At 46.5% G+C, this 22,841-nt stretch overlaps 1 protein-coding gene across 1 annotated transcript in view; it reads right to left on the bottom strand.

Annotated features, from left to right (window-relative positions):
- Positions 1 to 2,963: 2,963 nt before the first annotated feature.
- Positions 2,964 to 22,841, bottom strand: part of LOC142761731 (glutamate receptor ionotropic, kainate 3-like) — a 156,286-nt gene continuing 136,408 nt past the window's right edge. Inside the window, exons 11-15 of the mRNA XM_075895954.1 lie at positions 22,122 to 22,648; positions 18,942 to 19,140; positions 17,947 to 18,160; positions 4,311 to 4,627; positions 2,964 to 3,182 (exon numbers count right to left, since the gene is read on the bottom strand). Of these exons, the coding sequence (XP_075752069.1) occupies positions 3,159 to 3,182; positions 4,311 to 4,627; positions 17,947 to 18,160; positions 18,942 to 19,140; positions 22,122 to 22,648 (1,281 nt within the window). The 3' untranslated portion in view covers positions 2,964 to 3,158. The remainder of the gene's footprint in view (positions 3,183 to 4,310; positions 4,628 to 17,946; positions 18,161 to 18,941; positions 19,141 to 22,121; positions 22,649 to 22,841) is intronic.

A 22,841-nucleotide genomic window follows, 5' to 3' on the forward strand; every position in this document is an offset into this window, starting at 1 on the left:
CAGGCAAATATTTTATTGTCTGTACATATATAAATATATAATGATGCATACAAATGTTTTCTTTTTATTTAAACTGTATTGTTATCGCGTATTACTTTGTTTTTAATGTGTAGCTTATACTTTCTCTGCAATCTGTTGCTGTCATTTGTAAATGAGACAGGACCTCTGCCAAGGTGTGGTAGCTTTTATCCCTGTCCCCTCTCTTTCAAGTCTGAAAAGAAATAAAAAGTGAAGTGAATCGAATTGAATAATACATTGTTTGGGCGTGTATACCCCCTGGAGTAGAGAGGCACGATGTGAGGGTGAAACGCGAATCCTTTTCTGTATGTGAACCACGGCCCGTTTAGCGACGAGCACGTGTATAATACTGCTGGCTATACACGCCATCTCCCACCCAGGGAGGGGAAACAAGACCACTTATCATAAAGCTATGTTCATTACATGAAACAATATAAAACTACCGCAAACAATTCGTAGGGGAAATTTCAAAATGGGAGTATAAAAGCGCTTTTCTGAGGGAAGGTCAAAGCGAAGAAGTGCAAGACGGTGTACTGCAGCCCAGCAATTCTCAATATTCTGTAAAAACTGGGACGCCTACGTAAAATGTCACAGCTTTGCCGCAAAGTCGAAGCAATGAACTCGATAGCAACAAATTGGAAGGACACGCGCAGAATGGCAAGCACATTGAAACGTGCCCCGCGTTTCTCTCACACAAATAATGCACAAAACGTACTCACAGTTACAGAGTAACGCGTATACACGTCTCAGTTAACACTTTGCTGTGTCGAAAAAGCGCGCCCTTTTTTCTAACGGAAGCTGTGAAACGACTGCAGTGACCTTTGTGCGCTCGGTAACTACAACAAAATTGTTCTGAGGGAACCCAAAGGATAGCCAAGCCGTAGGATTCTCCCACTGCAAGATAAAGGTGTGTGATCAAGCGCACACCCTCTTATTCTCTACGCGGGCCAAAGTACGCGTGAGAGATGTGCGCCACCGCGCGCTCACTGCGCCATCTTTCTGATAATGCTTAAAACACGATAGTCCCTCCTTCCTCCCCGAGATGCCCGCTAACATCGGTAAGTGGTAGATATGAATGGCTTGCCGTTTGTTCGCCCAAAGAAGTACTGGTTAACGCCTCGCATTCACGGCGCACAGGTCCCAGGTTCGATTCCGCGTGCCACGGTCTTTTTCCTGAGATTTTTTTGTTCGTTCTTGTGTTTTCATATATATAGATACGTATACATATACGGTGCAAGACATTGACGCCCATGCCGACGCCGGTGGTGAAATACAGCCGAGAGTGTTCATATATTTGTTATCGCAATAAATAACACCGCCTTTCACATAACTGCAACAGCCATCGCGACGTAAGTTCAGAAAATTTTATTATCTCTGATAATCTTATTTATGTTCTTATGGCAAATACACAAGCTCACCTGCACCAGATAAAATAAATTCATTGTTCCGTTGGTTGAACCTGACCTCAAAATCATAGCTCGATCTCGTGGGACCAATGTCACACTTTTATATAATTCTGCTGCTTTAGTATGTCATTTGTAAAAATGTAATTATTCTCTGTGCGCGAGACCGCGTAGAGCTGTCATTTTTATGAAAGGGAACGCATGAGTGCGTGGTCTGCTAGCTCTGGTGGCTGCTTGCAGTACGCTCCAGCGTCAGCAAGAGCAATCACTGCCTCTTTTCGCGTCATCTAGTGGTGAACAAAACAACGAGTCACTATTCATATGGAACCAGCAGCAAGGTTTCAACCCTCTTCATGGAGTTTACGCATAATCTTGCATAATCACCTTGAAGAGAGGAGAGGTTGTAATTTTGAAGCTTTTACAACAATGAAATATACACATAGCGGAGTGCGTACATACGAAAAGAAAATATTGGGCCGTAAGGACCGTAACACCAGATTGTCTACCGATGTGCGCGAGGCGGCCCCGTGTGTCTCACTGCCACCAGTCGCGTTCTTCCTGTCGTTATACTTGTGGTACGGGCTAAGGTACCTTTATTTTTTTCTTTTTGCCACGAAACAAATGTTTTAATATATACGCGTATGCAAGAGCGTGCGGGCAGCAGAGAATACATAAAAATATATTGAAGTAGGTGAATCGTCCAGTAAGGTGATCTCATAGTCAGTGCATAGTTGTAAACGGGCTTTGAAGATGTATTTATGCACTATAAAAAAAATTACACCCTAAAAGGTGTAAAACGGGTGTACGCATTTAAAGCACCCATATGAACATTCTTTTTACGCTTCGATTTTTATATATGAGGTGTTCGTGAATAAAACACCCTGAAAACATCCCATTTACACCCTTACATTTTGGGTGTTATGAACAAGGCTACAAATGATTGATTGATATGTGGGGTTTAACGTCCCGAAATCCCCATATGATTATGAGAGACGCTCTAGTGGAGGGCTCCGGAAATTTCGACCACCTGCGGTTCTTTGACGTGCATCCAAATCGGAGCACACGTGCCTACAAGGCTACAAATGCACGACATTTTCGGGCAGTTTTGCTTATACTGTTAGTATACTTTAACCATCTTGACACCAGCAAGGCTACTACTACTAGCTGCTTGCGGATCTAGTAATGAATCGAAGCAGGAAGTGTTGTTACGGAAACACAGTTTTCATCGATAAAGCACGCAAACAACTGAATATCACCGACACAGGCAGATTAAGAGACTACAAAACAAAGCACAACGCCCAGTCCTAGACTTCTTTAGACGCTTCGGTAGTTATATTTTGTAATTTTATATTTTGTGAGAGAACTTCAAATCTCCACTTTCGGCCATCCTTAGCTGTCACCTATTATTCTTATATACGTAAGCTCTTCTCATGATAACAACGTATTTCCTGGTATGGTTAGGCGACAACTTCCTGACAGAGGCCATATAAATCTTCCGATCCGTATAACTTCAATTCAAGAATATCCATAAAGACAGAAAGATACTGAATGTTTACAAATTTATTAAACGTTCTTTGTACTTAGAGCCTCACGTAGTTTCCCGGAAAAAAAAGATGTGGCAGTTGCATACACTCGACGGTTTTTAAAAAAGACACTTCAGCTCTATTTGTCGAAGTTGGCAGCATTGTCCGTGCTAGAAACTTTTGAACAATCCATTTATCCACTTTGTGAGACCACCTACAGGAGGTACTTGCCACTGATCTGCAAAGAAATTGGAAGAAGGAAAATAAATTGGTGTTTCCTTATGACAGTCACCCGGTACTACCATTTTTTTCTTGTAGTCATTGGCATAAATTTGCAAAATTACTAAACTGGAAAAGATATACGCTGTTTCCTCAAGAGAAGATAATAAGACAACACGCCTGCAAGCACCTTTGAATTAGGTCAATGGCACAGATTATACTTAAGGTCATGACCACCGCGTCTAAATGAGGGCGAAATTCAAATAACACCGCTGCTCTTATGAAAGTGCGCTCTAAACACACCAGGTGCTGAAAATAATTAAGAGACTACCACTATTTCACGTCTTATTTTTTTATCGTAGTTTTACCACTGACAAATGCACCACTTCAACATTTCGGTGCTTTATTTGTGGAGCTACAAACGGTAGCAATGCGTAACGTGACAGCTCTCAAAAAATCACTCATACACGCAACGTAACTATTATTTCATGATCACCAATTTATTGCTATAATAATGAGTTAAATCAAACTAACCCAGCAAGGTTCAAAAAACTCTACTAGTGGGAATGAAATGTTGTGGTTAGCGAGTGACGCGCAGCATAGACCTTAAGATACAAATAAAGATATATAAAGTTTCGTCGACAGCGTGAGTGACTTTTCTATCCTTGTCCCTGTCTAACTTTTATTCCCCTTACCCCTTCTCCAGTGCAAGGTAGCATACCAGACTCAGCAATGGTTAAACTCCCTACCTTTCTTTAATCCTTATTCTCTCTCTCTATCTCTGGCTCGCATAACCGTGTTTCGAGATGCTGAAGAACAAATGCTATTTTAAACCCTTTCCCAACCCCAATATGAAAATCCTAAACTCTAGTCTTCAAGATTGGAACTGATGGACTGATTGACTGACTGACTGACTGGCTAATGAATAACTAACCAACTAATAACTAATGAATGAAAGCATGAACGAACCAAATAACCTAAATAAATAATATTGTACGTACTCCTTCAGGTGTGAATTGCAACAATGGGGACAGAAACAAAGACAAATTCTAGCCAGACCAAAACAACTTTATGACATGAGGGTAGCAGAGCAGCTTGAGCGTACGCGCTTGCGTGAAAAGCAAAAGAGAGCGTTGAGGACACTCACATCTACCGGTCGTCCCGATGTCGAGGCACCTGTCGAAGCATTGCAACGCTTTTCGCGCGATGAACGCGCCTTGAAGAAGAACTCGGCGAAAGCGATGAGACAAGCCAGACCAAGTCCGGCAAGCAGTACGACGAACACGCCGCCCACCTTGGGCAGGCCTAGCTCGCTCACTGCGTTGGTCCTGGACGCCGCCTGGTCGTCAGGACATCGCCTCACTTGGTCCTTGACCTTCCACCAGCGGTCCTTGAGCGTTTGTAATGTCCCGCTTTCTTGAAGACGTAGAATAGTTGATGAGAGTACTCTACGGTACGGAGAACCTGCGTTGGAAGAATGGGCCCATCTTGTGATGGCGTGTCATCAACGCGATGCTGAAATCGAATTAGTGCGAGTAGCTGTTCGCGACTCTATTTTCATCACACCTTCCACGTGCACCTAAACATTTTTGTTTCTGTTAGTAATTACAAACCCTTTCTAGAAGAAGTACATTTGTAATCTTGGGAATGCCTTCCATACAAAAAGAGTACTTTCGAACCTTCATTACAAGAGAGCCTGAATTAAGACTACGCTGCCTAACGGTTATGCTGGAAGCGTATTCAAGGAGGTACGCATAGGAAAGGACCCCTAACAATAACATTACCTGCAGGTGTTTTCTAGGTAACAACAACCTTGTTAAGAACCCACGCCGTAATTGCGGACTACATATCAAGTACACTCTAAAGACTGTGGAAGGTATTGCAAGTGTGCTTGAAACGCGAAGTGGTGTTCTACTTTCGCAAAGCATCGAATAAAGTGAAATGCGTTTTCACTCTGTATGAAAAGAGAGAGTGAAACTGCTTTATACTCTACTTCTCTTCGAGCGAGTGGAATTCACACATACTCCTAAAGCATGGCAGTGTGAAACCTGGTTAAACTGACGCTCCTAATCTATATATGGATGCGCCTGCACACCACGAGTGGACTATCACTACTTAATACCCGACCATATATGCAGTAAAATGTATATTATTTCTTGTTGTGGCATTAAAGACAAATACTACAAAGAACGGCGCTTTCAGCGCTTCTCAGTGAATTTTCGTGCACTCGGAGGCACTTGAAGAAAAAATCGATGTTTCTGGCTGCGTACTTATGTAGTTATATAAGATAATATCAGCTCATTGACTTGGTCTTTCTCGAAACTAAAATGAAACAGATAATGCTTTATTTTTATTTTGTAATTCATATTTCTCGCTATGAACGTTAAACAGGGAGGATGCTTACTAATAAGCCTAATGTATGGCACAGCTACAGCGAAGTATTATTGCTTTAGTCACACGAGTTGAACAAGAATGACCGAAAATATATCAAGAATGACGAAAACGACATTCTTTCAGTGTGTAGTCTAGAAGTGCGATGTTTCCTACACACATAAATGGATAACCCCTTAACGAGTCAGTTCCAGCGCCACACAAAACTTTGGCTACGCTAATCCTTGTTTACAGCGAAACAAGTCAGATCGACGTTGCCACCCTGCGAGACACAAAGCGAACACATGAATTACAATCTGTTTAGTTGTCGCGCGTGCTGAAACACTCAAATCTGCATATCTAAATTAGAAAATGTCAAGACAGATCATGGGCATTACTTGTGATATGAAGAAACTAAGGCATAAGAGCACTTCGGGTGAGGTTACTTTTTTCAAGTGAGGTACCTTAAACCTTTCTCGGGGAATAACTAAACTTTGCCTCAAAAAAAAAGGTGATTTACTCTGGGAATGAGAGCGAAAGATGGGACAAGAAAATACTCTCCCAACAATAGTGCAGCACCGTGGTATGTAGTTCTTAGAGTCAGGAGTTCCTTATCATGCACACAAATCATAAAACATGAGTATTCTTGTCATTCACTCTCGTGGTAATGCAACTGGCATGGCTAGAAGTTCAACCCATGCTCTGTACATTCAGAGTGCCACACTAAATTTGTTATTCACCACCAGGGGATCATTCCAGCAGACCTTCAAATTAGGTGGCCACGTAGCAAGAGTTCAGTTTCAAATATTCGTTTATTTCTATTTTTTACCAAACCAGCAATTTTCGCTATACGAGATGCTAGTCTGCGCATGCACAGTTACATCTTCTTGCCTGCTGGTAGTTTCGAAAATGTTGCTTCTTGAAGATTTTGACACGTGTTTTTACGATTGAATTGTCACAAGCACATGTGACTTTTGACGCGACTGCAGATTGCGTTTCTAGCCTACTGGTCTCGGATTAGTGACATAACGATCAATCATGCATACAAACAGTGCAAGTGCACGGCAATCTTTAGTCAATGTCGTCCCATCAAAGTCGGCAAATTGTCTTCACGGCGATAGTAAATAAGGCTGAATGATATTGCCAAGTTCCAATTCCCAAGTTTTTGTTATCATCCCAAAACACCACACGATTCTCAGCGCAAACCGCAGCTAAAGTTTTCGATAAGGTTCCGGACTGTAGTAAATTATTTCGATAAGATCACGCCCACTGTACGAACGGTACAGATTGTTCTGAAACCTACGCCACCGCCAGCGATAACGCTAGAACATTCGACGGCAAGGGTATAAATGCCGACGCGCTTCGCCGCTTGTGAGTTGTTGATCGAAGGCCGACGCTGCGTTCGCCGGTCTAGCTGTCTCTTCTCGAGTCCTCAAGCGGGACCCGGGGTCGCGTCACGCGGACGTCGGCCCTAGGGTTTCGGGTCGGCAAGGGGGGTCTGCGCGGCACCGGCGTCTTGTGCGCGCGACCGCCGCCCCTGGGTCTCGGGCCTTGCTGCCTGGAGCCCGCCTGCCCCGTGCCAGGAGGAGGTGCGGGGTCCCCGGTTCACGCCCGCCGTCCCGGAGTCCCCCTGCGGTCCACCTGGTACCACCAAGACCTGCGCGGCACTCGCCTCGGCTGAGCCGCTTCCAGCCGGAGTGCAGCTCGACTGCACGTTGCAGGTCACCCACGGGCCACGCCCAACCGGCGGCTTGCGGGATCCACCCACCAGAGTGGCCACGCCATTTGAACTCCCGGTGAGGGAGAATTGTTTCATGTTTCCCGCGCCCGAGGGCGATATCTCCGTCGATGAGTTGATTGACGCAATTGAGGAGACAGCTGGTGACGACAGCGTATTAGTACTGCAACATATGGGGGGCGCAAAATTCCTTGTATGCACCCGCAATGCTGGCCAGGCGACGAAGCTAATGGTGGCGGAAGGATTTGAAGTGAACGGGGCGAGGGTGCCAGTAGAGGCAGTCGGGCCGCCGGTCACATATGTGAACATTTACCGTTACCCCGCTTTTCTATCAGACGAGGCTCTTAGCAACGCCTTAGCCCACTTTGGTAAAGTGAAGGGCATTTCCTTCGCCACCCTAGCCACTCGCCAGACCAAGTTAAACAGGGTACGTGTGGTTAAAATTGAGATGTGCCGCCCAGTCCCCAATTTCATCACTATTGCGGGGCACAAAGTCATGTGCGAGTACAGAGGCATGCGCCGGGTGCGCGCACGTTGTGGTGAGGTCGGGCATATGGCGACTGCGTGCACCACGGCGTACTGTAAGCGGTGCGGCACCTTCGGCCACGATACTGAGGGCTGCTCGGCAGACTGTAAACGTTGCGGGGGTCACCACGGAACACGCGAGTGCTTTCGTGGGCGCTCATACGCTTCGGCCGCCCGCGGCTTCCCCTCGCTGTCTGAGTCCGCTTCGTCGCACTCTCAGTCAAGCGGCCCCGCCTGTGCCCGAGCAACTGGCTCGCCGCGCATGCAGGTCCTTGCGTCCAGGTCTGCATCCCGCACAGCCGAGAGGGGATCCCCTTCCGAGGACCGCGACTTGGACTCCGATCTGATTTCGGGTAGTGGCATGGGCGATCCGTCCGCCAGTGAGGGGGAGAGGCTCGGGAGTTTTGACGAGACTACCACCAGGTCGACTGAAACAGGGTCTAGCGATGTCGAGACGGGTTCGGCGCAATCGTCCCCCCCTAAGCCGCCTCCACCCTCGGCGAGCCGGGATGACTGCGGGAATTCGCTGACCGCGGCTGAAGCAACCCCCGAGTCCAACGAGCAGGGAGAGGCCCTCCTTGCTTTATCAAACACACCCGTCAGCGTCCGGGCCCCAGTGACCAGCCCGGCCTTGGAGGCCGGCACCCAAGAGCCAGCCGGCGACGACGCCCCCATAGGAGGTGAAGGGTATTACTTTCTACCCGGCGACAGCGAATGCGACAATGCTGCACCGACTTCCTCCCCCGCCTCCCATTCGGCGCGCCCAAGCCGGAGGTCGGACGCGAAAACTGGACAGATGGCCGCTGGGCTAGAGCAGAGAGCTCGCTCGCGCTCACGAATGCGCCCTGATGACGATGAGCGGTATCTGGGTGGGAGGGCAGCCAGCAAGGAGGCCCGGCAGCGTGGACCCGGGCCAGCCGGCCAAAGCAGTGATAGCGACGCTCCACCACACGCGAAGGCTCGGAAGCTCGAGAAAGACGGTGTGGGCGAAGGGGAACCGCCCGCCAAGCCCCGAGACGCAAGTCACTGAAGCGGCGCGCCTGCCCTGTCGGCTTCACGGCCCTTTTCCCTTCCCCTCGTTCGCTCTGGCCGCACTATGTCCCACTTGCCTTCCCTTCTCCTTCTTGTGCAGCGCCCTCCTCGCCCCTTTCTGTCGGCGCGCGGCTGTCGGTTGTCTTGCTCGGTGCATTCGCTCACCCCTCTTTCCTTCTCCCCTCCAGCGCTTGGCATCGTGCCCAATCGGCGGATGACGGCCACGCTTCTTGCTAGCCTCGATACTTCCCGCGTTTTGTTTCCTTCTTTTTAAGGTTTTTGATGGCTTTTTTAAAATTGGCTACGTGAAATATCCGAGGGTTTAGAGATAGGTCGAAACAAGCAGCCATCCTAGGTTTCGCTAGGAACCAGAACATAGACCTCCTCTTTATTCAAGAGGCGAATTTCCGAACGCCGCTGGATGTGGTTAACTTCCGCAGAGATCATCAGACCGACGCCTTTCTCTCTCTGGCGACCACGAGAGCATGCGGGGTCGGAGTAATATTTGTATCAGGCAGATTTCGATCAAAATCCCATTGTATTTTCGGGGCGAATGGTCGGTACATAATGATTGACATTTTCATCGAAGGCAAAAAGATTCGCATTGTGAACGTTTATGCCCCCGTGACAAGAAAACATACGAATAAGTTCTTTCAAGAGATGCACGAACTCCTCCTAGAGCCCATTCCCCACGTACTGGTCGGTGATTTTAATTGCGTGGTAGATTCTAACCGGGACGTGAGGGGGCCAAGCCAAGGAAGATCAACCTACAATGCAGAGGAGTTGGTGAAAACCCTTCGGCACCTAAACCTCTCGGACATATGGGTACACCTCTATGAGGACCGCTTCGTGGCGGCCCGTACCTCTGGATCGGCAGGAAGTAGAATGGACCGGATGTACTTTCCGGACCTCCTCCTCCCTTTGGTTGAAGGATGCGAAGTGCTCGCGCTCCCGGCCAGCCTGAAAGAGAAGACGGATCATGCCCCGCTTGTCGCGATGGTAAGGGGATCCCCCGGCCCGCGCTCTGATAGCAATGGCTGGGGAATGGACGCTGGGCTGCTGAGAGATGGGACTTGCGTAGAAAACTTGAAAGCTGCCATCAGCGTATCAGTGGAAAATGCCGGACATATTACCCCCCCCCCCCCTCTGTGGGATAAACTTAAGGGAGAATGGAGGGCCCTGTTGCAAAGGGAAGGCAAAGCCAGAAAAAGACGTCGTACACAGGAATGAAAGGGCTTCTTCGCCGAATGCAGATCATCAAGGCAGCCGACACGTTGACCTCATGTACAACAGAGTGCCTGACCTCGCTCGAGGAGCAATGCAATCAACTCCTCAGAGATGCCATGAGACGGCCTGGAAGTGAGCATGGACTGTTGGGCACGGCGACCGGAGTTGATGTGAGGGAAGTGCGTGGAAGTGGCTGTTTGCGAATTACAGAGGCAAAGCGCTTAGACGGTTCTATAACCGACGACCCAGCAGAAATTGAGAACATCTTCAGAGACTACTTCAGCATACAGTTCCAAGACACCGAACCAATAGACACCAATCGGGGACCCGACCATGTCAAAGAACTATGCAAACATCTGCAGCGAATTAAGGAGGAGGAGGAGCCAGCAACCCTTAGCGCTGAAGTCTCCCCTGCAGAGCTTCGCGAGGCCATAAGAGGCATGACCCCCAATTCTGCCCCAGGCGCTGATGGCCTGGCTGCAGCCTTCTATGTGGCTTTTCTCGAAGTTCTCGAAGAACCCTTGCTCGCGATGGTGAATGCGATCTTCAGGTCCTTTAAGAAACCCGACTCCTTCGGAGTGGGTGGAATTGTCTTACTACACAGGGAGGGTGCACAACCAAACGAGCCCACGGCGTGGCGTCCAATCACGCTTTTGAACACCGATTGCAGGCTGGTGGCCGCCATACTGAACAACAGGCTCAAGCTCCTGTTACCGGACATCATTGGCCCGTACCAAACGTGCGCGATTCCAGGAAGGTCGCTTTTTGCGAACCTTGCAGTGATCCGTGACTCTTTCGAATACGCGACGGCAAGGGGTTTCAATGGTGTTTTCATTTCCCTAGACCAAGCTAAAGCTTTTGACAGGGTACGACACCGTTGCCTCTTCGACGTGATGCAGGAGTTTGGCTTACCGGCAAGTTTTATAAAACTGGCAAAAACTTTGTACGAGGACCTAACCTGCACCGTTCTGATAAACGGAGTCGCAACGCCGGCATTCAAGTATAGCAGAGGCATAAGGCAAGGCTGCCTATTGGGCCCGACCTTTTTTGTCATGTCGTGCGAGCCGCTGATCACAAGTGTTATTGCGCATGAAGGCATTCGGGGCTTCCCACTGACGGGCCAGGAGCAGGTGAAAGTGCTGGCATACGCGGACGACATTTCCCTGTTTGTTCGGGATGAAAGCAGCCTCCAAGCCTTCAGTGCGACGTTCACAAGATACGCGCAGGCATCCGGAGCGGCGATAAATGCGGACAAGAGCAAGGCGATGCTATTTAGAACTTTCCCTAGAGAAGCCCTAGGAAACATCGAAGTGGTGTCCATCGTTAAAGTACCGGGAATCTACTTCTCCAGTGAAGGCGTGGCACCAGCCACGTGGCAGAGAGCACTCGAGAGGGCAAAGCAGGCAGCTGCCCGCATTCGCCTCCTAAACCTTACGTTACGTGAAAAAGCGCTGGCAGCAAGGACCACCGTTTGCGCGTTTGCGTTCTACGCCAGTAGGGTAGTGGTGATCCCTAGGAAAACCGCGAGCCAACTGAACGCCGTGATCACCGATTTGCTATGGGAAGGAAAACCGGCACCAGTCAAGCGACACCTCCTTCAACTACCCGAGGACAAAGGTGGCCTCGGCCTCCCACACGTACAAATGGCCAGCCAGATACTGGCCCTCAAGATTACCTGCATGCTTTATTACGCAGCGAGTTACGTTGGGAAGAATCTAATCAACTACTGGACAAGCACCATCACGCACTATCTGAAAAACCACAAACACACTGGCCCGCGCGCGGAAGCGCCCTCACACTTTTACAGGATGGCGGCAACTACGACTAAGATCACAGAAAAAGAAGCCCCGAACTGCGACATTGACAAGGACCCACCCGCCCGAATTGTCGAAGCGATAACAGAAAACCAGTTGTCCGAAGAAGAAAAGGAGCACATCAAAAGCCTAGGACTGTGCAAACAAAAAATCAATAAGTACCGACCGCGCGAAGTACATGACTTCGAGTGGAAGCGCAGGTGGCAAGTTTTGCCCACGAGACATCGCCTGCACCGTTTCGGCATCACGCCGAATAGCCAGTGTCCTAATTGCCGCGCTGAGGAAACGATCTCCCACGCGTTGTTAGGATGCGGGGCGGCCAAGTCGGTATGGCGCCTGGTTGCGAGGTGCTTCAGCATCCGCCCTCCTCCGGCCCTCGAAAGGAATAGGGGCTGCTTCGCAAGGCTGGTGATTTCCATCACACTCTTTGTGATTTGGAAACGCCGGTGCCTTGCTGAGGTAAAGAACACCCCAGTGAGAGCGGCCTACCCAGCACTAGCCATGATCAGGCAGAAAATAGTGCAGTACTTGGCCAAGCAACTGGAAGCTGGCGGGGAGGACCAGTTCCTTCGCCGCTGGCGCACAAAGTTTTTTTTCCTCAGAGGTGCAAAACTCCGTACCCCCATAATCCCCTACTAACCCCTTCTCCCCAAAACATTGTGTTACAAGTGTATGTCTAGCACCAGTCGAAGTATTGTAAATATGCCTACCCATGTTCACGATCTGTTGTAAATATATGTATATGTGATTGTAAATATATATATTTGTGGTTTTTTTACGAATGTATGCGTAGTTTATATATATATGTGTATGCATATGTGTATGTATATGTATATATATGTATGTATGTATATATGTATATGTATGGATCTGTGTATGTGCCGCTAGTTTCCTCTATGGATAATGGAGTTTGTATACCCCATAGTGCACAAGAGGGGTGTCTAAACGAGCACTGTATGAATAAATGATGTAAAGAGTTTTTTTGAGTTTGAAGTTAATAAACTTCTCTTTGTATCAGTCCGAGACTGCTATATGTGCGACACTGCTGCTGTAATTGCACTTTCCGTTTACCGGGCAAAGGTTCGCCCAAATTAACAGTTAAATGCCAACATGAAGTCTCCTGTTTTCGGCCACGTCATGACCCCGTGACAATATTCTTTTATATATAGGTTATTTTAAGGGACCCTGCCACACTTTCAGCCAAGGTCAGAAAACACTGTCGATAGGTAGTTGAGGCTTCCGCAAATAAGCGACGCAAGCAATAAAGCGCAATATGTGCCCCAAAATTTTCAAATAAATCTCAAAGTCAACTAGAAATTGCTCCATATTCTGTCTGCGAATGAAACCGTATACCAAAATTATTGTATATGAAGCGATCACTGTAATAGTAAGCCGAGCGTTGGGAGAAAATCCAAGTGGCGTAAGTGGTTTTCACAGCAGACCCATGGAGTAAACTATGATGAGTGGGACGAAGCGTCTGTCCGTGTGTCCGTTCATCCGCGGGTTCATTCGCGCACACTTCCGTCTATCTGTCCATGCTGCCGTCTGGCTCTTCGGACGCAAAGACGGACAGACACGTATGAACAGATGGATGGAAGCACGGACGAACAGACGGACGCACGCATGTCCACTGCAGGGCAAAAAACTCTCCCATGATCCGCCAATAAACTTGGTCTTGTGCTTTCGGCTGTCACGTTAGGCTGCGAACTTTTCAATGTCATCGGCCCACCTACATTCTGCATCCCTTTCGAGCACTTGCCTTCACTCAGAATTCAGCCAGTTATCCTTCATGAGCCGCGGTTCTCCTGCCTACGTGCTACGTGCCCGGCCCAATTCTATTTCTTCTTCCTAATTTCAACTAATATATTCTTTGCCCCGGGTTTGTTCCTGACCCACTCTGCTCTCTTTTTCTCTCTTAAGGTTGCTCCCATCCTTTTCCTTTCCATCGATCAATGCGTCGTCCTCAATTCAAGCAGAACCATCTCTGTAAGCCTGCCGGTTTCTGCTTCGTAGGTAAGTACCGGCAAAAATATTGCTCTTGATGATTAGTGGTAGTTTATCATACATGATTCGAAAATACTTGCCGAATGGGATCCACCCTTTCCCTATTCTTCTAGTTATTTTATTTTCAAGGTTTGACTCCACGGTTACTTCCTGTCCCAAGTAGACATTCATTTACAACTTCCAGCGTCTCTCCTCCTTCGCAATGTGCTCTTTTCTGCCGACACTGTTGAAGAACGCTTCAGTTTTGTGCATATTAACTTTCAGACCTACTCTTCTACTTTCCGTGTCCAATTCCGTAATCGTGAGCTGTGACTAATCCCCTGAGTAACTGATCAAGGCTATTTCATTAGCTAGTCACAGGTTACTAGGATACTTCCCATTAGGTCTTATTTCTAACTCGTGTATATGTAGGACCTTGAAAAACCGCCTGTAAACATGCGGTGACTAGCATCAGAGAGATCGCGTCTCCCTGTCTTACACCCTTCTTTATTGAGAGTTTGTCGCATTTTTTGTGAAAAACTATGGTGGCTGTACCTCTTCTATAGATTTCTTTCAGTGTGTTTATGCAAGGTTCGTAGATGTTACCAATCCATGGTTCCTGCATTACTGTTGATGTTTCGACTGAGTAAAACACCTTCTCGTAATCTGTGAAGGCTATGTATAGGAGTTGGTTGTATTCCGTGCGTTTCTCTATCAGCTAGTGTGCATTATAAATGTGGTCTATTGCGGAGAAGTCTAGCTGTACAAAATCCTGCTTGGTCATTTGGTTGATTGAAGTGTAATGTCGCCCTCAGTATATTACCTATTATTGTTGTAAATAGTTGGTAATCGATGAATTATTGTTCACAGTGTGCTCATCAGCCTGTATTTTTCACTCCCAAGACATCTCCTTTCTTATGCATTAAGATGTTGGTGTTCCTCTAAGATTTTGGTACCCTGCCCGTGCAAGAGAGACTGCATTTGTAAGGTGGCCAGTCAAAAAATTTCTCTGCTATCTTTCAGTAGATCTATTGTTACCTTATCCTTATCAGCAGTTTGATTCCTTGTAGGGTTTTCCGTACTTGCCTTGTTGTTACTGGTAGGATGTCGAATTTCTATGAGTTAATATTGCTTCTTAAGATATCTATCTGGTTGTTTTGGCTTCCGCAGAGATCTCTGTAGAACTTTTCTGCCACTCCAACTATGTTATATATAATAAGTATGACATTCCCTGACTTGTTTATTATGCATACATCCAATTTTCGCCGATGCACATGTTAGCCTTCGCAGCTTTTCGGCTTCTGCCACTTTTTACAGCCTGCTCGATTCTCTCCTTGTTATACCTTCTGGTGTCGGCTACCTTACGCCTATTGAATAACTTCGAAATCTCTACTAGCTTTAGTTGATGGTAGTATTTTATGCTTTCGTGGTTTTTCATTTTTTAATGACATTTTTTGTCTCCTCAGATAGTTTGCCAGCATTCAGTCTAGTGACAGCACCTCCGAATTCTCTTGCACACTTTTTAATAATACTAGTAAGATTATCCTTCATTTTATAAACGCTAACGTCGGTTACACCATTCAGAGCCTCGAATCTATTGTGCAGCAATACTCTCGATTCCTGTTTTTCTCTCACCAAAATCTCAAATATTGTCTTCTTGTGTATCAGGGTCAGGTATCGAAAATAGTTTTCAAATAGACGCTAATCTTCGTGAAACGCCAATAGTGGTTGCAGTATTGCCTACGTAATTTTATAAACATTACTTATGTAATTCTTTGATACAGCCGTCACGTTGGGTTAACGTAAATTGTGGTAAGTTGCCACGCGCTGAAGTCAATTTATGTTGCAGTGTCCAGGCACAGCATTCTCGCGAGCATGAGCGCTTCAAATCAGGTTGTGTGTGTTGCTAATACGCATGTTACAGTTGGCATCGTTGCGCAAGTGCAAACAACAGGCTATATGAACATCTCCAACTCTTCAACATATGTCTGCGTGTGCAACATTTGTACATATATTTAGCGTCATTTCATGAATTATTGAATGGTATTTGTTTTTCAACGTCCCAAAACCACCATATGATTATGAGAGACGCCGTATTGGAAGGCTCCGGAAATTTCGACCACCTGCGGTTCTTTAGCGTGCACCAAAGTCTGAGCACTTCGGCCTACAATATTTCCGCCTCCATTGGAAGTGCAGCCGTAGCAGCCGGAATTTGATCACGCGACCTGTGGGTCAGCATCCCAGTACCTTAGCCACTAGACCACCGCTATGGGACGTCACTTCATAACGTGTCGCTCAATAAAAAAGTTGCAACACAGTCACCTTCCCTCCACATGCTTCGCATAACCTTAATTCCCAGGTACGGGAACTCTGATGAATTTTTCGTCATATACCTGAACACATCGTTTAGTTATTCGCGCACAAAGATGACATTAACTAGCACACACTAAGCACTGTTATTTTTTAAGCGCGTCTTCAAACATCTTCCGTTATGAAGAGCAACAGCACAATGTGCGCTCGTGAAACCTACGGGAGTGGCCAAACACATAAACTGCGCTTCAGCAACGCGGGAAACAAAGGTTTGTAGCTTGAGCCAAGAACGCGAGCCGGCGTTCTACGTCGTGCTAGTCTCAGTAGTGCTCCACCTAGGCGCGACGTTCGCCCGTCGACATCGTTTCCTTGCTGCATTGCTTACTGCAGCAGCTTTATTAAAGTGACCACTGCTATCACAAATGAAGTAGTCGGTGGTGGGGAACGTATCATGCATGTAACATGCGTATAAAAGCTGCACGACTTCAACATAGAGAGGTCACGCGCTAACAAGAAGTGAGGCTGGACCTCGCAGTCCCAACGTGTGATTAGCCAGGCAGGTGGCCGCACCCTGTACAGGACGTATACATAAAGTGATTTACAGTGAAAGAAAAAAAACATAACTACGTCGGTGACTCTCCGATGCTCCTTCGGTCAGGGTTGTTCACTGCTAACGTGAAGATTTAATCATTGATTCCAAGACTGCACGCCAGTGCACAATCTCGAATGCCATGCTTAAACTGCGTTGTGCTCCATTACTTATTTTAAGCACTTACACATAGCAGCACCTCCGAAGTTTGCCTACAAAAAGCGCGGAGTTAACGAGAATGTGTGGAAGACATAGGGCATGTTCATACCAAGCCCAGCTTTTGTATCAACACCTTGCGCCGCCATGGTGGTCTAGTGGCTAAGTACTCGGCTGCTGACCCGCAGGTCGCGGGTTCAAATCCCGGCTGCGGCGGATGCAATTCCGATAGAGGCAGAAATGTTGTACGCCCGTGTGCTCACATTTGGATGCATGTTAAAGAACCCCAGGTGGTCGAAATTTCTAGAGCCCTTCACTACGGCGTCTCCCATAATCATATGGTGGTTTTGGGACGTTAAACCCCACAAATCAATCAATCAATCAGTCAATCATAAATTGTCTCAATACCTTAGTTGGTAAAATACTTGGTGGTTTTCACCGTTTCCCCAAGAGTCAGAGGTTTGATGATCAATGGGAAAACTTCTTGAATGCTTCTTTCTTTCTCACGTGGTGACGTTATTTTTAGAACGTCATATCCGTGACAGAAATAAGTCACTGAAGTCTTAGTGCAAACCGGCATAGAACACTTTCATGTTGAAAAAAAAATCCAACAGCCTCGTCTTCTGCATTGCAGACATTTTTCAGCGCATTCCTCAAACACAAAGGCATAACTAGATCACACTTGTCCATTATAGACCTATGCGTTATCAGCCATCCTTCTTAGTGCCGTATCGGCGTGCTCAATATATCGAGATGCTTGTCGGTCTCCACGTGATATTAAAATGTTTTGCTATTGCACTCATTGATTTGCCCTAGTGAACAAACCAATCATTTTTTTTTGTCCGCAGTCTTGCCTGTTCATTAACCTCCTGACAGTAAGGCCTATATATACCGTTTTGTGTGACGTTACCTTATAAATAAGCAGTGCAACCATAACTCAAGCTCGTCGTATTATTTTCACATAATCTAGTCAATGTTTAGTAATATGTACGTGTACGTTTTACATCAGAAGAAACGATAAACAAATTTTATCACATACCTTGTGGCATCGCAATACCATATCCCTTTGTATCCAGGAGCCCCCTGAGCTGCGTGAGCTCGCACCGACGCTGGGCCACATACTCTATGCTGGTTGATTCCATCAGAAAGGCGTAGCCTCCACGCTCTACCCGCTCAACGCCCTCGGCGTTGGACGATACCAGGTCGTCTTTCATGACATTCCACATCTTCTCGAATGTCTCATGTTTGCAATCCTGCGCATAAAGCGTACCGTTTGATGTGTGTGTCACAAACACTCAAAATGTACCACGCTCAAAAGTGCTGCGCAGTCAATGACCAAATTTTAAGACGTGCTTGCGAAAACGTCGAAATTCCGAGCAGCTCATTCTGTATGAAGTCATCAGGATTACGCTCTTTCCTCAATATCAATCAGGCTCAATATCCGATTGCTAGGCCACTGATTGTAGGAGCGTGTGGTCGTGTCGTGGTTTCACGACAACAAAAATTGCTTCTAGAATAGAACCGCAGATATATGTTACATATATGTAAAATTAACATGTACTGCATGAAAATATGGGTATACACAATTTCTGGTTTGTAAACACAAATATGTCCTCCGCGCGTAGTAGTAACAGTGCACATGCATTTTTACTTCGATGTTGCCTGTTGATTTTGCACCTTCACTTTCAAGCCTAGTTCACATGACACTTATGGAGTATTTAATCAATAACCTAATAGTACAAATAAATTTTATTAAAGCTGCCTACTGATAATTTTGCTGGCAAAGAATTTTGGAGTTCCGCTCTATGAAACCAAGCAAACAAGAGTGAAGTAAAAAGTTCATGTGTCTTTATTTTTCTTGGGTGCTCCGCTTTGGTGGCCCTGTGTTCATCATGAAGAAGTAGGACGAACTCCGCAATACTTGGTTTTCATTTTACCAAAAATTTCGTGAGGCACAAACAACTTTCGTGAAGTTCATGCATATGAACTTTTATTTGAAAACATTAAGCAAAAAGTTCAGAAACGAGCTCATACCTTGAAGAAAGCCTGTGTAGATCCAAAGCGGACACAGCCATACAGAACCTCAGTCTGCTTTGCCAAGTCTTCGACGCTTTCTATTGGTGACCGGAGCCTTTCTCGAGTCAAGAAGGACGCCAGGTTGGCGGTGTATGACGATACCAGTACGAACGAAAACAGCCACCAAGCAGCAACGAGAATTCTTGTGGAGGCTGACCTGCAAGATGTGGTGGTTCATCAGGCGATATTTCTTCCGGAATGGTAACTCATGTAGCTGAATCGGGCACTTTATCAAAGACGATAGTCTTTCTTGGGGACCTTCGACGCAAAAAGTTTGGTCTGTCTGTCTGTACGCTAGTCTGTTTGTCCACTCTTAACGGCATCGGGTACTTGAAACGGCTGACCCCATCCGCAGTGCCCGCCAATGTTGCTCAAGGTAGAGCGATCCTGCTTGTGTAATCGTCAATTAAAAAGCAATTATTGTGTATGTCTGGGGCCCCATACCAACACGTATATATTCTGCTTGTGCGTCTTTTACTAGAAAATGCATACAAAGTAATTTAAGGACTGTAGCGCTTATCACGCTGCGCTGACCATGCAACGCTTGCACGGAAAAGCGAGTGTTTCCAACGCTTTGCTAAGACGAGACGGTAGTGGCACCTACCCGTCGCCTTGCGTTCTACACCTTATAACCTCTGAAATGGGCGCGCACACTCGTCTCAAAGCCACGCGCTTTGTTTTCTAAGAAAACCGCCAGATGGCACTCTTGTCTCACGTGTGACGTGACTTGATGCATTCGTTCGCCTCTGCTGCCGACTCGAGGCACTCTAAGGCAGCGTCTCCAGAATACCATTCACCAACATTTTTGCGCAGAACATCAAATAAATGTCTTGTTCACTCTCTCCGCACGTAAGACTGTCGTCTTTCGATGACATTTGCAGATTAATTTGCGGATACGGGGCCAATTTTTTTTTCTGCATACCATTGGGAGTTTCACTAACACTGCTGACGTTCGCCCCTTGCAGCGTTATCTGAACTTAAAGAAACAAATAAATAAATAGGAAATAGGAGTATAATCCTCTTCTTCAGAAAACATGCTGCAGTCGCAATGACATGGATGATATTGTAATCTAAATATTTCAGGAACCTAAAAATGCTCACACACGAGCAATATTGTTACGTTATATGCCATGTCTGGCTTTCTCTACGGCAAGCATAAGTTTGGTAATAATACTGCTTTTCTTACAACAGATGCGTTCAACTGGTTCTAAACGGGAGTCGTTTCTTAGCAAACATGAACCAACCACGGGAGAAAAGACGTGCGCGTGCTTTTTGTGTGCAATCTTGGAAACACGTTATGACATCTTAGCAGCGCGAACAAACAAGACAAAGGACACAAACAAACGCAAGTAATTATGCCAATCACTTTAATAACTGCCCAATGAATGCAGTTTATTGCATTTCATTGTCTCGCACTGGGCTATATACCAGACAGACTGGATGCTGCGTGAACGTGCGCTTTTGAGAACATTACAACGCGCTAACGCCAGCGCCTACAGTTTGCATTTGTCTGAATAATGCGCAAAGCATGGTTCCACGCCAAAATTTCCATGCACTTCTCTTTTATACGCTCATCATGACGCAAGGACTAGGAGGTAGCTGAAGCATTTTCCATGAAGAGGAACACTGATACTTGTGCCAGTTCACCCTCTTCATCGCTTTTAGTTTGTGAGATTTCTTTCTTCGACTACACCTGGTGACCATACGTGATGCTGTTCCTTCCCCTTGTAACTTATTTTCCCTCGTTTTTTTTTAACTTGCATATCTTTCTGCTACAATATAACCCAAGTTTCATTTTGCGCTAGTTTGTGTCCCTTGTGCGGTTTGTTTGCGCTACCATCTTGTCATGATGAAAGTAAATCGCGAATAGGCAGCAAAGGATAAGGGTACATGCGGAGGCAGTCAATGGTGAAAAATACTGTAGTGCTCTTGATGAAACAGTGAAATGCAGATGTGCAATTGCTGTAAGTCATCGCTGCCACCCTAGCTTAATTAATGCGATTGCACCATTACGACTTAAGCTTGTGCTTGATATTGGCTGCGCCGACATCAAAAATCATGGTGGACGTAACATGATAAGCACTCCACGTAGCTTGTAGTGGCAGGGGAGGTAAGGATGCTATGAAGCAACGCACGATATCAACACAAATGTGTTCTTTGTAGGTGCTGCCGTTATCCGGGCACGTTCAATGCCATTGCCCGAATCACTGCAAACGCACCGGGCCGAAATCTTCCCCAAAAGGCAACGTCGGTGCGTAGTAGCCATAACGATGATGGAACGTTTGCGGCATGTTCTTTCCTTAGAAAGTGCAAATTTTATGTATAAAAATGGTGGTGTAAGATACTGCATCGAGGGGCATTTTCCATTCCGCGTCTTCATGGCAGGTCTGAAGCAGTGAAAGGGGCATTGCAATGCCCAGTGTATTGAGTCGTCACTCTTTTTTGAGTTTGTCATTTGCCGCCAACATCATTATACATGCTCAGTCTAGGCTGCGCTGTATCACTCCAGTGACGCTAAAATTCATTCTGACGTACTTTTTTGAAAATAGCACCCAGAAAAAAAATTTATCGGGTTACGTTTCTTCAGACAACAATCTGAATTTCAAGCCGTTTCTACTGCTCTAAATTTAATATTATGGTTCAGTTTATGCCTTCGTATTCTGCTCTTAGGCAGAATACGAAGGCTCGTGGCTCGTACTTTTCCATAAGACATGTCACTTCCCTTTTTGTGCAAAAAATCATTTCAGTGATATGCCAGTCGGTTGAAATGTATGCATTGCCGTTGAGATTCAGCATTAGAACCACACAACCTTATACACCTTTCGTTGCTTCTGTTTGTGAATACGTAATGGAGCACCCGCAATGAACTGTTCGAAACGTTGCCTTTGCGCTCTGCATTTTACATGAATCACCGACGACTGCAATTGCTTTGCACCGAACGATGAGCACTAAATCAGCGCAATAAATTTGACAGTAGACTACTGGCTGTTCAATACGAGGATCACATAGACGGTATCATTTACAGGAAGCATACCACGAACTATACTGCAGAATATGCTCAACGTGTGCTCATATGAAAACTTCTTTTTCGTGCCTCAAGTTTACCGCACGTGCTATAATATTGAGAAAAGAACTTACCTCGGGGAAGTGTCGCAGCCTTGTCTCATGATTGCACTCATGGTGAACCATAGACTGTTTAGGAGAGTGAACTGGCTCTTGGCCGTTCTCACTTCATCGTGTTTTCTCTCATCACTGAATATCCGTTCGCCATGACGTGGCCGCAACTCACCAGATCGGCCGGCCATTACGACATCGAGGCCCGCACTACCGCAATCACTGCGGGCGACATATCCACCGCCCCCGCCACAAATGGGTCTTCCCTGGCACGACCAGCAGCAATGTCCAGTCGAGACGTAGCTGCTTCTCCAGCGGGCCTCTCCCGCGCGAGCCACAAAGCAGAGCAACAAGCTGACCACTATGTAGGCTGCCGCGACGCACAACCACACATCTGTGGACAGTGGTGACAGGAAGAAGAGCAGCGAGTGGTCCTGCTGGGGCTTGCGGTAGAGTATGCCCATTCCGAGGGTCATGAAAGGCATGGTGAAATCAATGACTGCTTCGCGGGCGTAGGTGATGGTCAGGTCGCCAATCGCGAAGTCAGCCTCCTGTGATTAAAAAAAAAATAAGCAACTCATTTAGAGCCCGTGTTTCTTACGATTACCTCAAGTATAAATCACGAGTTTATTGAAGGATAAAAACTGGAAACTAAAACATTATAAAGATGAAGCGTGCATACCCACTTTCGCCGTAGTTGGAACCGCTAGTGCGAAGCTGGCTTAACTTCTCGGTCAGCAAAAA

Source organism: Rhipicephalus microplus, chromosome 5 (genome assembly GCF_043290135.1).
Source record: "Rhipicephalus microplus isolate Deutch F79 chromosome 5, USDA_Rmic, whole genome shotgun sequence".
In the NCBI taxonomy this organism is placed as follows: Eukaryota; Metazoa; Arthropoda; class Arachnida; order Ixodida; family Ixodidae; genus Rhipicephalus; species Rhipicephalus microplus.